We start from the raw sequence: 15,842 nt of genomic DNA, 5'->3' as shown, positions 1-15,842 counted from the left end.
CAGGTATCTTTTTTGTCTTTTCTGAGCATTCATGAGCCTGCTTACCTTCCTTCTTTCGCTTGGTAACACAGACGGTACCCTGGGCACAACAGTGTAACCGTTATGCTGCTTCTGTGGCATGTTGACGGCAGCAAAGCACTGGACTTGGTCTCTGGGTGAGAGGTGTCGCTCAATTTTTGAGGCCAAGACCCACAAGCTGACTCCAAGCGGCCTGCGTGGGGAAAGCTGACCAAGTGTATTTTTGTTGGCTACTCTGGTAGCTCAAGAACTGTATTAAAAAACAAATTTTGAACTTACTAATAATATTGTAAGAACATAGAGTTGTTCAACTTGGTAATACTACAAGTTGAATACAAGTTCACCACCTTTTAATTTGTAGGTATCTTAATGGCTTTATCTTTTCTGATTAATATATGTACTTAGTATCTCCAGAATAATGCTAGATAATACTATTTTTGGCTTGTTCTTTAATAGAAATGTTCCCAATACGCATGATGCTGACTTTGGGCTGAAAAGATGTTTGCATTCCATGCTAGAAAACCTGTCTTTTAATATTCAAAGATGAAGTTATCTTTTGACACAGTAAATTATAAGTGGAAACAGCCCACCCTCTAAGGCTGTGTGTGTGAGTGAGCCGCTGCTTAGATTTCTGTATGCTCACTTCAGAAAGAGAATGTGGACATTGCAGATGAAACTTGTAAAAATAGCCAGAGATCAATTTCTTTTGGAAGGAGCACACACCAAGGTTGCTTGTTGCACCGCCAGCACTACAGCACCGTCAAATGTGTTAGCGGACCGGACTTGTTACAGCAGGAGGTTATAAGACTAGAATCATCCCTACCTCACACAAGAAGCAAAGGCAGGAGGGGACCAGTGGGCTGTGGTCACACCCATAACCAGTGAAGTCCGAGGGCGGAGCAAGCATTCACGCGCTTGGCTCAGAATCCACCCAGAAGTACCTTGGAAGACAGTCTGGAGACCTCATTCTAAAACCCGAGCCACAAGACAGATGCACGATGTGTCTGCTGGAAGACACACGGAGCCCCCGCAAGCCACAGGGCTTTGAGCCGCTTTTTGTCTCGATAGCGAGTGGGCAGACCTGCTCTCTAACTCCTGTTTCTAATTTTCTCCATTAAAGCCACGCTGTTTTTTAAGTGCTCAAAATACAATGGGCACGAATAAACAATCTATAATAGACAATTATATCTGAGTTATAGATGCTGCCACTATCTTAGGAACTTACAGTGGGGGCTTTGAAAAGTGTTGTGAAGTCACAAAAGGGTTATCAAACCACTGTCTGAAAGAGTCCTGCTGCCGTGCGGAGGGCGGGATGGAGGAAAGAAAATGGAAAACCAGGAGTGGTTCCCACATAAAGGATACGGTGGAATGGCTAACAGCTAATGATTAGTTTGGGAGGTTACACGGAAAAGGCTAAAAATTGTCTATTGAATGTAGTGACCGAGTTGGTAGGACAGTATTAGCTTTTTTTTTTTTTTTTAAAGCCACTGTCATTGGGTTGCCAACTTACAGTGAGTACACACACACACACACACACACAGTTTCTGAGGGGGAAATCTCTATGGGGGCAGAGAGCCTCATCTTTCCCTCCTGGAGCAACTGATGGGCTTGACCCACTAATGTGGTGGCTTGCGGTCCATCACGTGCCCCACAGTGCCACCAAGGTCCCAACTGGTACACAGTGTAGTGAGGAGCCCATTTGCCGTAGACTTATGAGTGGGAGGGAACATGTTGGAGAGAGTACAGAGAATTCTTTAAACACGTTTCATTATAGACAGCAGCAAATGAGGCAGAAGGAAGGTTCTTAAAAAGATGGGAGCCTGAAGGGAAGAAATTTACGTATCTCTATCTAGGGAGCAGCACAAGACGAAGCCCAGGGACTAAAGGACCATGCCCTGAGTCAGCAGGAACGCAGGCTCCTCAGTTTTCTACGCTTGTAAAGTTACAGCGTTGGAAACCTACCGTCTTATAGGATTCACTGAGCCAGAATTTGACTCAATGGCAGTGACTGAGCCATACACAGCCACCCTAACAGATGTGTTGAAGTATAAAAGGCACACCTAATTCTCCAGGATCTTGAGTGGTTGGGGGATTTAAAATATCTCAATAGTATATCTTTAAGAGATATGTCAAGACTAGAAGCAGAGACAGCTCTAACTAGGAATAAGTTTGAAAGTACGATAGAAGTTGACAGAAGTTGGTTCTTGAAAGTAAGACTGACCTGGCTAAATAAACCTCTAAGGACCTTACTACTTGTGTTAGACTGGGTAGACTAGAGAAACAAATTCACAGACACTCATATGTGTATGAGAGAGTTGTGGGCTTGGGGGGGAGTTTTATATAAAGGTAATAGTACATTGAGAAAGCATCCCAATCCAGTCCCGTCCAAGCCCAGAAGTCCAATATTAGCCCATATGTCTGATACCAAACTATAAAGTGCTCTCCAGACTCAGGAAATACATGCAATGATGGTGAATGCAGGAGGATCACAGGTCACCGGTGGGAAGTCTTACACGTCCAGTGGCATTGTAAGCATCTCCTGCTGGCAGGGGTCTCCACGTGGCTTCTCCAGGCCCAGGGTTCTGGCTGCATCAGGGTGGGTCCATGTGGCTTCTCCAGCTCAGGTCACTAGCATAGTTCCACGTGTCTTGTCAGCTGCAATGGCTCCCAGGGAGTGAACCAAAGGAAAGAATGTCTCCTGTCTCCAAGGAGTTAATTCCAGACTTTTCCCAGACTCCTCAGGGGAAGGACATGCCCACAGAAGCCTCACTGGCTGTGTTCTGATTGACAGACTAGACTCCACCCCTACACTCTTAATCCTCAAAGTGACAAACGATTATACAACTCCCACACTACTTTTAAATGTTTGTCTTTTAGGAGGGTAAAATGGATATTGTATTGATACTAACTCAATACATTCAATTTGGAAAAAGGCCAAAGAAGAGTTGCTAGTCCTGCGCAAATGAACAGTATTTTGATGACTACCCTTCCTGATGGCAGTTCTTCTGTCTTCTAGTCACCGAGTCGGAATCTACTCGACAGCAGGGAGTCCTTGTTTCAGTCCAGTTTTGCAAGAAAAAGTTTGATGTTCTCTTGAATATGCTCAACTATCTTCCAGAAAGTGGGTTTTTCTTGGCATTACAACATAGTAACAGGACAGGCCTACCTCGAATTGTTACCAACTTAAACTTAACCGCACATGTCTGAGGGATGCCTTTAATAGCTAAGGTATATATGACACATAGGAACCCTGGTGGCCCTGTGGGTTAAGTGCTGAACTGCTAACCACAAGGACAGGGGTTCAAAACCAAAGAGGAAGCAGTCTGTTCCTGTGAGGATCTACAGCGTCAGAAACCTTGTAGGGTTGCTATGAGTCAAAATAAGGTCAATCGAAGAGGGTTTGGAATTTTGAGTACATGACACTTGCCGCGTACCGGGCACTGTTCTAAAACCTCTACAGTATGAACTCCTTAAATAACCTGTGTGATATGTCTCATCAGTTTAACAGAACGAGTAACTTATTCACAATTAAAAAGAAACCTACAAGCAAAGTGTCTAACTAAAGGACAGTGAGGTTGTTAGTTCTTTCCCTTCGCTTTCCACTAAGGGCCAACGATAAAGAAGATGGCTATACTTGCCTCTTCCGGTTGTTTCAAGCACTGTGGGCCCCAAAAGAGCTGGGCATTTTAATTCAGGAACACGCTCCCCTTCCGTACTAAGACATGGAGGAGAACAGGGGGCTTGGCCAACTTTTTTTCTAGTTATGATAATGGAGTTTTGTTCATTTTGCCCAGTCCTCAATAGAGTACCCTATTTTTAAGTGGTTATTCGATGAAATAGATAAACTGAAATCCTTACGACAGTAAGACCTAGTACAGATAACAATGAAATGAAACAGAAAGAGATGATGTATAAACTGATCATATAAAGTAGCCAATACCACCTCCCGCCGCAAGTCCCCCAAACACAACACCGTGGGCTCATTTAAAATGACAAAGTGGGTCAGTGCTGACCAATAAACCTGTTTCTAAAATTCACAGCACTACTCCACTCACTGATAATGAGCACCAACGGGAAATCGGAGTAACTGAGCATCCAGAATTGATGAGAGCAGATGGTTTTCCCATCTGCAGCTTTCCCATTCCTCCACAGAATTGACGGATGTTATAAATCCACATCAGTCATAGCCTGGTGCCACCCACAATGCTCGCAAGAGTAGATGGTCCCCAAACAGCCTTCAAGTATCCAAGATAGTTCCCAAATGCCTGATTAGATTTATTAAAACAATGAGCTAATTAACAGAATCTCAGAATGTTCAGGAAATAAGTCAGAGTACGCTCACAGGAAATTACAGCAACATAAAATCCTTTCCCCTCATCGACTCTTCCTAGTGACATCTATGTCTTGTCTGCTCTCTGGCAAACACCTTCCACGTACATGTATTAACTCATACGCTCAGGACAGCCCAGGGAATACCATCATCAGCCCCATTTTACTGCACAGTGGTTGCAGGACTCGCTCAGGTCAGGCTGGGGGTCAGGCCCACGGGCTGGTCAAGATGGGCTGTCACTGACAGTCAGAGTCCTGGACATGGTCAAGGCAAGCCCAGGCCCTCAACTTTTGCTCATCACCGTCTCTCACACAGGCTGGGCTGAATTCAGTTTTTCGTTTAAAAGTTTTATCACATTTAAAGTACTCCTGCATCTTAGGGCGAGTTATTTTTGGGCGGCACTATGCTGTGCCCCTTTCTAATGAACGAACAAGTCTTTATTTCAGAACCGATTTCTGCATATTTCCTGTCGGCTGGAACAATGTAAAACGGGGGACCCTCGAAAAAAGTTGGTGTCTGGAGAGCGTGTTATTGCTCTCCAGCACAGAGTTGGAGAGGTACAGGGTCCTCCCTTCCGGTTTCAGGCCCCTTCCCCGCCTCGGGAAGCTGGGGGTGGTCCTGATGACCCCCAAGAATTAAGCCATTAGCAGATCTTAGGGACCTCTCTCTCCCACCAAACATGGAAACTGCTTCTCAGGAGCGTGTCTCCCCCTTGTCCCCGCCACTCCGGCCGCCGCCACGGAAACTGGGGGTGCGGTAGGGCTACTTCAAAAGCGGGAATGGACCAAGTGCGCCCCTTCCCACCGCCCCCGCTCACCGAGAAAGGGGGTGGGGGAGTCCTCGTGGCGCTGGTCCGCGCCCCGCCCCGCCCCGTGTGTGCGCGGAGCCCCTTCCACCCAAGGGCGCCCGCACCCTCCCAAGCCAACGCTCGCTCGACTGCGGCCGGGAAGAGCAGTTTCTTCGCGGGGGAAAGTTTGGTCCAGGGTCTCCCTCCCCTCCGCGCGGCCCCCGCCGCAGCCGGGACAAAGCCCGGGACCCTCCGCGTGGGTCCGGCCTGCAGACCCCACTCCGCGTGGGCTGGGCAGGGGCAACGCGCCCGCCCACCCCCAGGGCCGGCCGGCGGGGAAGCCCGCGTCCCCGGGGCGCCGGTGGGGGGGTCGAGGCGCGTCCCCGCGCCCCCCGGCACCGGGCGAGGCCCGCCCCAACCCCCGTCCCGGGCCCCGGGCGCCTTCCCGGACACCGCCCCTCCGGGACCGGGCGACCCCTCACGCGGTCCCTGCCCGCCCCTCACGCGGCCCCACGGTCGGGCCCCGCGGCGCCTACCGAGCACCAGGCGAGCCATGCTGAGCGCCGCCGCCGCCACACTGCGTCCGTCCGTCAGTCCGTCCGCCGCGCCGCGCCGCGCCTCCGCCGCTCCGCACGCCCCGCCCTCGCCCTCGTCCCACTAGGTAGGCAGCCGGGAGGGGCGGGGCCGCGCCCAGGGGGCGTGTCTCAAGGCGCCCGCCGCGCCGTGTCCGCAGCTCATTGGTCCAGGTAGACTTCGCTCGAGGACCCAGCCAATGGGAGGTAGCCGGGTATAGGTTGCCGGTTTGGTTTTGGGTGGGAGGAGGAGGGAAGGGGAGGTGAGAATGGGCGGAAGGAGGGGCTTGACGGCCGCTGGGGCTGACCCAAGGGTAACCCTCTCTTTTCCGGTGTCCTGCTCTAGGTCCCCCAGGGTTTCCCGGGCGCTGCGTGCGCGTGCGTTTACTTTCCACCTGGAGTCGAGCTCTTGGTGTTCGTCGTGCTCAGCGACTGTGCGCTTTTCCCTCCTGAACGTGCCTCTCTCCGGTCCTCTCTCGCCCCCGGCCTCCCCACCCTGTTCCTCATCCTCTTTGTGCAGGGGCGAGAGACGGAGAGCAGTAGTCACGTTCCTTGGGTCCAGACAGATATTCGGTCCAAAAAAAATACAATAACGACATAACCAGCCAATATTGATGTTGTACCGTGACTTTTAAACGGCCCCATGCTCTGGAGTATAACAGTTTGCAAAGTCTTTAGGTTAGGACCTCATTCTCCGGGAGGAGCATGGGGTGGGAGCTTCAGCTTCCTCACTTAGGAGGTTACCCTCTGCACCCTGGGAGGAGCCTTAGCAAGGGGTTCACACGATCTAGAATGTCGTAAAATTTGCAAAAGTTAAATATTTGACGCCCAGCGGGTGAAAACCAAATGTTACCTCCCCCCTCTGGTTTCCACTTCTATTCCGTTGTAGCAGAACCAGATGACTAAGACACATGGGCAGCAGCTTTCTAGGTTCCTGTGGGATGCAAGCAGCTTGCTCTGAACTCACCAAAGAGCTCGCTGCCATCCAGTTAATGCGACTTGTAGTGATCCTCCTGCGGGCTTCTGAGACTGTAACTATTTACGGGAGCTGCGGGCCGGGTGGTTCATTAAAAAGACAGAAAAGGCCAACATGGGTGGCAGAAGAGAGGGAAACTGTCTCGAATGTAGCTGAACTTAATAAAAGAAACACTGAAGCAAAAGAGTTGAACAGAAAGTTTCAAAGGGTGGTTCAAGAAGAGGGGGGAAAAAAAGTATTACAATGAAATGTGCAAAGAGCTGACATTAGGAAACCCAAAAGGAAGAATGCATTTAGCACTTCTCAAGATAAAAGAACTGAGTTACAGTATTGAAAAATTCTATGGCAAAATAGTGAATAATGCCGGAAGCACAGAAGTTGAAAGGGGAAACTGTGAAAGCTAGGCTACACCTTTAAGAAAGATGAAAGGGAGTCCTTGATACCAAAAACCAAGACAACCATCTAGGATTAGGACACAGGTTAGCATCAGCCAAATACCAGCCCAGATACTCCAAAGTGAATTCCACAGTTACAGTGAAAAGACTGCAAACACGGAACCAGGCAAGTCAATCTGTAAATGATGAAAATGTCAAAACAAAAAGGGGCAATAGATGGGGTCATTCTAGAACAGTCATATGGAGACAAGTCAGGTGCTATGAAGAAATTAAGGACTGCTTTGGCCTTAGAGGAAAGTAAATCTCAAGCCCAGTTCATAAACCTATGTATCAACATAAAACAGAAGAAAAACAGACTCAGTAGACACAAAACCAACAAGAGAAATTAAAAGTAAATTCACCAACAAAAACCTCAATACAGAAAAGTAAGCAAAACAAACAAACTGCCAACACCACATGGGTAATTATAAAATAACAGCAGATGTGGCCTATCAAATGGACAGGCCAGTGATGGGGTGCTGATACATGTCTTCTTAAACCACATATACATTCCAAATAATGACAATTACATCACTTCTACACAGCATGATAGGACTAACATGTAGACATTTTAAGAAAAGGATGACTATTTTGTACACAGAAGGGGGAAAAAGATCTTTTCTATTTGTCCTATATAGATGTGTATACACACAGAAACATAATACAACAAAGAGGATACTCAAAACAATGACAGTCCTTGTCCCTACAACTAGTCACATGATTGTCTCTGGTCCCCATTCTCTTTTCCCTCCAAAAGTACCCTAGCTGACTGTGAGTCTTTGCTGGTGGACTGACCCAGAGCTGCCTTCCCGAAGGGTTGGGGCTCCCAGAAGTCTTGCTAGCATTGGTTCTGCTGTAGTTTTCTAGTGGCCTTAGTCACAGAGCATCATAGTCCTCAGAGACACCCTACAGCAGCCCCTGTGTGCTAGACATACGCTTCCTTACTTCAAACAATAAAATGACCCTTTGGTGATCAGGGTCAACCACACCATCCAAACAAATGTCCTTCGTTGTCAGTTGATTCAGAGGCACGAGGAGCCCTAAGTGATGCAATCATTCTTAAATTTCAGGGCAAAGGAGTCAGCGCTGTCTCTTCCATTGGAAGTGTTTCTCCTTTCCAAACTTAGAGCATAGGGCTGCAGAGACAGGAGCAAACACTTTGCAAATGGACCAGTTTGGTGATGCCGCTTTCATATCTAGCCCTTGGTCCCTGGACTTGCAAATCCTGGTGATGAGACACGGCACTAGACATCGGGTGCGAATGTGTAAAGTTTCCTAAGTTGTGGGTCTCAACCTCATATGGGGCCATGTAAATAAATGTTGGGGAGCACAAACATTTGACAAGGGTAAAAGGCTTCTGAATGGGCAGTAACCTAAGAAGAATTCAAAATCAAACATCCCGTGAATCCCAGAGGTCCCTTGCACCACTTATACCTGGGTTGCAAGTTTTCCCGGTGAAGGTGTGTGAGTGGGAAAAGCTGAAGAAGACCCAATCTCGCACACATACTGCCTCCCAGAAACGAGGGCGAAACCCATCCAGAACACTCACCCTTAGGATTCAAATCTTCTGGACCTACTCTCCGTACTTGTGTTAGACTGGGCTTTCTGGAGAAGCGAAACCAGTGAGGTTTACGGAAGTGTGTGATTGTATATCAAAACAGTAGCTCACCCAGCTATAGAAGAGGCCATGTCTAAGTCTATGCAGGTAACAAGTCCATGGCCTGATGGTAGTCTAGAGCCTTGTCCTGACTCACCAAGTCAGGGTTTGATGAACCCCCAACTGGCAGGCAAGTGGCAAGCTGGTGACTGCAGAGGCAAGTACACCAGATGGCAGACCATTGGCTCAAGCTCAAAGGTAGGGAAGCCACAGCATGTTCCCGGCCCAGCAAGCAGCAAGCAAGAGTTCCACATCATCTGTTTCCAGAAAACGTCGGCCACATCCCTGAGGACACCTCCTTTCGATTGCATCAGGGCTGTGACGTCATACGAGGGTTGCGCTCCAGTCTCCTTATGACTGGCTGCTCACTGCAGAGCCTGTCATGGACTTGTTAGGTCACCTCAGGGGGGATTACCAGGCCTCGCCAGCCAAACCATCCTGACTCCTGACCCAGCCAAACCAAAAAGAGCCAAACTCACAGCCATGGAGTCGGTGCCGACTCATAGTGGCCCTATAGACCCTACAGAGCTGCCCCTGTGCTTTACTGAGATGGTCACTCTTTTACTGGACTAGAAAACCATGTCTTTCTTCTGATGAGTGGCTGGTCGTCTCCAACTGCTGACCCTCCAGTGGGCAGCCCAGTGCATACGCCATGCCCAGTGTATGCGCCATGCCCAGTGTATATGCCATGCCCAGTGTATGCGCCATACCCAGTGCACGCGCCATGCCCAGTGCATACGCCATGCCCAGTGCATGCGCCATGCCAAGTGTATACACCATGCCCAGTGTATACGCATGCCCAGTGCATGCGCCATGCCCAGTGTATGCGTCATGCCCACTGTCTGCGCCATGCCCAGTGTATGCGCCATGCCCAGTGTCTGCGCCATGCCCAGTGTATACGCCATGCCCAGTATACACGCCATGCCCAGTGCATGCGCCATGCCCAGTGCATGCGCCATGCCCAGTGCATGCGCCATGCCCAGTGTATGTGCCATGCCCAGTGTATAACTGCTATGCCACCAGGGCTTTCACTGAGGACAATGGATGTGTGTTCAAAAAAAATTAAAAAATTGGCATATCTCGTGAAATTAGGCACATAGTTCATCCTATCGTCAATGGGAAGCATAAACGAGACCAATAAAACAAAAATCAACACGGTTTCAACCATAGAAACCCGATTTAAAAGCACACTGTGAATTAGAAGTATTGAGCCTGGTTGATTAGAGAAGCAAATCCAGAGACACTTGTATGTAAGGAAGAGCTTTAGATCCAGGAGTCATTGAATAGCAAGAAAGCATCCCAGCCCAGTCCAACTCAAGTCCGCAAGTCCGATACTAGTCCATAACTCTCTCTTCGGATTCACGCAGCCTCGTACCATGATGCAGAATGCAGGGAGATCACAGGCCCGTGGGTTTAAAGACTGGTGGATCCAGTGGCGGGGACACCCCTCCAGGACGCTGGCTGCCATCAGCTTGGCTCCTCAACAGGAAGGTGAAAGCAGAGGGAGGCCTCCCTCCAGCTCCTTGTCTCAGTCGCCCTCCAATCAAGCTGCGCCTGATTGGGAGGAACCATGTTGACACCAAAGAAACCTAACTGTCACAAATAGCTTGGCTCATCTTTTAAAGAAATCATTTTGTTCATGTTGAGACTACATAGAGCACAGCACACCATTTTTACAGGTTCAATTCAGGGCATTGATCCCATTCTTCAAATTGTGCAACAAATTTCACCCCCCCCCTTCCAAGTGATTTCTACCCTATTAATATAAATTCACTGACACCTACATTTCTGATTGAATGTTGAATCGCTGTGGTCAGTTTGGTCCCATACAGCTAGATTGTGAAAGATCGATCACTGCTCTCGGCAGACATTCTGTAGGAGGTAAACCAGACTCCTGTCTGATGTTAAGAAGACTCTGCGGACCATTTCTGGTTTAAAACTTAAAGATGATCTTGGGGCCAAAGTGTCAAGGGTTCTTCTGGTCTCCATGGTCTAGAGGATTTGAAATTCTGTCCTGCACATTCCCCGTCCTGATCATGAATCTATCATTCTATAAAAGAACCTTTGAACAAAATGTCCCGTAATGGTGTCATGAGCCAGCTTTTCTTTTTCCCTGACAAAGGAGGTAGTTTTTTATGCAGGTGAGTAAGCACACATTCCACATCCTCCCTGTGCTCTCCATGCTCCTGCTTCCTCTTGCTCTAGGCCAGCAGTTCTCAACCTGTGAGTCACGACCCCTTTTCACAGGGGTCTCCTAAGAATATCGGAAAACACACAAATATTTCACAATATATAATTACATATTGTTTTGTGATTCATCACTATGCTTTAATTATGTTCAATTTGTAACAGTGAAAATACATCCTGAATATTAGATATTTACAGGTCGATTTGTAACAGTTGCAAAATTACAGTGCTGAAGTAACGAAGATAATGTTATGGTTGGGGGGGTCACCACATGTGAGGAACTGTATAAAGGTGTTGCGCACGAGGAAGGTTCAGAACCACTGATCTAGGCAATAAAACGCACGGCCATGGAGTTTATTCTGACTCACAGCGACCCTACAGGACCGGGTAGAACTGCCCCTGTGAGTTTCTGAGACTGTAATTGTTTACAGGAGAAAACCTTGTCTTGCCCAAGGAACGGCTCGTGATTTTGAACTGCTGACCTTGAAATTAGCAACCCAATGGCTGTAGGTAATAGAGACAAATTATTGTGCTTTGAATGATTGCTTGCAAGGTTGTAGACTCACCCCCACCTGGCTCTCCTTTAAGAAAGACTTTGAATCTTAAAACTAACTAAAGGAGACTGTAATCATTTACTACAGATGCAAACAAAGGAAAGGACAACTGTCGATCCACACATTTATTTATTTATTAACTCGACAAGTGTTTACTGTTCACTCTACTTTAGGCATTGTACTAGATCCGGGAGACGCAAAGATGGTGAAGAGACATTTCCTGTCCGTAAAGATCTCAGTCTAAATGAGAAGGCAGAAAGCACACCCACACACAGACGTGCCAGTCCATACACTGCTAATACACACCACCACACACACACACCACCACCCACACACAGACGTGCCAGTCCATACACTGCTAATACACACCACTACACACACACACCACCACCCACACACAGACGTGCCAGTCCATACACTGCTAATACACACCACCACACACACACACCACCACCCACACACAGACGTGCCAGTCCATACACTGCTAATACACACCACCACACACACACACCACCACCCACACACAGACGTGCCAGTCCATACACTGCTAATACACACCACTACACACACACACCACCACCCACACACAGATGTGCCAGTCCATACACTGCTAATACACACCACTACACACACACACCACCACCCACACACAGACGTGCCAGTCCATACACTGCTAATACACACCACTACACACACACACCACCACCCACACACAGACGTGCCAGTCCATACACTGCTAATACACACCACCACACACACACAGACGTACCAGTACATACACTGCTAATACACACCACTACACACACACACCACCACACACACACACACCACACACACATGCAGTTATACACAAAACCACACACACTGCTACACACAGTCACACCCACTGCCACACACATGCAGACACCACTACACACACCACAAACACCACCACCCACACACAGACGTGCCAGTCCATACACTGCTAATACACACCACTACACACACACACCACCACCCACACACAGACGTGCCAGTCCATACACTGCTAATACACACCACTACACACACACCACCACCCACACACAGACGTGCCAGTCCATACACTGCTAATACACACCACCACACACACACACACCACACACACACAGCGCACACACACATGCAGACACCACTACACACACCACAAACACCACCACCCACACACAGACGTACCAGTCCATACACTGCTAATACACACCACTACACACACACACCACCACCCACACACAGACGTACCAGTCCATACACTGCTAATACACACCACTACACACACACCACCACCCACACACAGACGTGCCAGTCCATACACTGCTAATACACACCACTACACACACACCACCACCCACACACAGACGTGCCAGTCCATACACTGCTAATACACACCACTACACACACACACCACCACCCACACACAGACGTGCCAGTCCATACACTGCTAATACACACCACTACACACACACACCACCACCCACACACAGACGTGCCAGTCCATACACTGCTAATACACACCACTACACACACACACCACCACCCACACACAGACGTGCCAGTCCATACACTGCTAATACACACCACTACACACACACACCACCACACACACACAGACGTACCAGTACATACACTGCTAATACACACCACTACACACACACACCACCACACACACACCACACACACATGCAGTTATACACAAAACCACACACACTGCTACACACAGTCACACCCACTGCCACACACATGCAGACACCACTACACACACCACAAACACCACCACCCACACACAGACGTGCCAGTCCATACACTGCTAATACACACCACTACACACACACACCACCACCCACACACAGACGTGCCAGTCCATACACTGCTAATACACACCACTACACACACACCACCACCCACACACAGACGTGCCAGTCCATACACTGCTAATACACACCACCACACACACACACACCACACACACACAGCGCACACACACATGCAGACACCACTACACACACCACAAACACCACCACCCACACACAGACGTACCAGTCCATACACTGCTAATACACACCACTACACACACACACCACCACCCACACACAGACGTACCAGTCCATACACTGCTAATACACACCACTACACACACACCACCACCCACACACAGACGTGCCAGTCCATACACTGCTAATACACACCACTACACACACACCACCACCCACACACAGACGTGCCAGTCCATACACTGCTAATACACACCACTACACACACACCACCACCCACACACAGACGTGCCAGTCCATACACTGCTAATACACACCACTACACACACACACCACCACCCACACACAGACGTGCCAGTCCATACACTGCTAATACACACCACTACACACACACACCACCACCCACACACAGACGTGCCAGTCCATACACTGCTAATACACACCACTACACACACACACCACCACCCACACACAGACGTGCCAGTCCATACACTGCTAATACACACCACCACACACACACACCACCACACACACACAGACGTACCAGTACATACACTGCTAATACACACCACTACACACACACACCACCACACACACACACACCACACACACATGCAGTTATACACAAAACCACACACACTGCTACACACAGTCACACCCACTGCCACACACATGCAGACACCACTACACACACCACAAACACCACCACCCACACACAGACGTGCCAGTCCATACACTGCTAATACACACCACCACACACACACACCACCACCCACACACAGACGTGCCAGTCCATACACTGCTAATACACACCACCACACACACACACACCACACACACACATGCAGACACCACTACACACACCACAAACACCACCACCCACACACAGACGTACCAGTCCATACACTGCTAATACACACCACTACACACACACACCACCACCCACACACAGACGTACCAGTCCATACACTGCTAATACACACCACTACACACACACACCACCACCCACACACAGACGTACCAGTCCATACACTGCTCATACACACCACCACACACACACACCACCACACACACACACCACACACACACAGACGTACCAGTACATACACTGCTAATACACACCACTACACACACACACCACCACCCACACACAGACGTGCCAGTACATACACTGCTAATACACACCACTACACACACACACACCACACACACACAGCGCACACACACATGCAGTTATACACAAAACCACACACACTGCTACACACAGTCACACCCACTGCCACACACATGCAGACACCACTACACACACCACAAACACCACCACCCACACACATGTACACACACTGCTACACACATACACACATACCACTACACACACCACCACACACACACACGCAGTTACACACACAGCTACAATAAAGGTTTCTACAGAAAGTTCTGAGGCCTCATGGTCAGAACGCACTCACTGTGCGGAGGAGGGCTGTTGGTATTGCAGAGGGGCTGCTGGGCGAGCGAAGTGTCGGGCATGTTCCGGCCAGGGAAGGCTTCGGAGTAGTGAAAGTGCATGGGACGTATATTTGCTAGTTTAATAGCCTCTCTGCTTTCCTACGGCATCTGCTAGGCAAGGTTCTGCCCTTGTGAATGAATGTTCCTGGAAGAGTCCCCCTATCAGTCTCCACGGTCAATATAAACAGTGCTTAGTCATTTATGAGTTCACTCTGCATAAATCAACAACTCGGGCATCACCGTTTGGAGCATGTCTATACTTGGCATAACCTCCTTTTCTCAACAGTGTGCTAACTTCTATGCCTTTGGATGAATTAATGACACTATTAATCAAATTACCTTATACCCCAGGGGGATGATTGATAATGTTATTCATCATAGAATGATATCGAGGCCTCTCAAGTAAACCAGAGACATACATAATCCATAAGTAAGGGAGTGGATTTGGGGCTCGAACTGAATTCCAGCCTCAACCCAAGAACAATTAGTTCTTATGACGTGGCCCTGATTGATGCTCACCCTCATGGATGCGTGAGCAAAATGTGGCGAAGAAAGCAGGTGGTGCCCAGCTATCAAAAAGAATAGCATCTGGGGTCTTAGAGGCCTGTGTTCAAACAAACAACCCTCTAAACGAGCCATCCACTGAGTCCATGGAAGAAGCACATTAGCCGGCGTCATCCAAAGATGATAAATAACAAAATCCAAATTCAAAGGAAGGAAAGGTATCAGTTTAAATTGTGGGCATCCAATTTGCAGAAGGCTACAGATGACAGTGGGAACCCCCAAATCCATCTACAGGGTCCCTTCATCGACTG

The 15,842-nt window shown here is 48.7% G+C and overlaps 1 protein-coding gene across 1 annotated transcript in view; it reads right to left on the bottom strand.

Annotated features, from left to right (window-relative positions):
- PDIA6 (protein disulfide isomerase family A member 6) overlaps positions 1–5,805 on the bottom strand; it is a 32,534-nt gene extending 26,729 nt beyond the window's left edge. Inside the window, exon 1 of the mRNA XM_075557099.1 lies at positions 5,672–5,805. Within this exon, the coding sequence (XP_075413214.1) occupies positions 5,672–5,690 (19 nt within the window). The 5' untranslated portion in view covers positions 5,691–5,805. The remainder of the gene's footprint in view (positions 1–5,671) is intronic.
- Between the last annotated feature and the right edge of the window lie 10,037 nt (positions 5,806–15,842).

Source organism: Tenrec ecaudatus, chromosome 8, assembly GCF_050624435.1.
Source record: "Tenrec ecaudatus isolate mTenEca1 chromosome 8, mTenEca1.hap1, whole genome shotgun sequence".
Lineage (NCBI taxonomy): Eukaryota > Metazoa > Chordata > Mammalia > Afrosoricida > Tenrecidae > Tenrec > Tenrec ecaudatus.
This window is presented reverse-complemented; position numbering and strand designations above follow the sequence as displayed.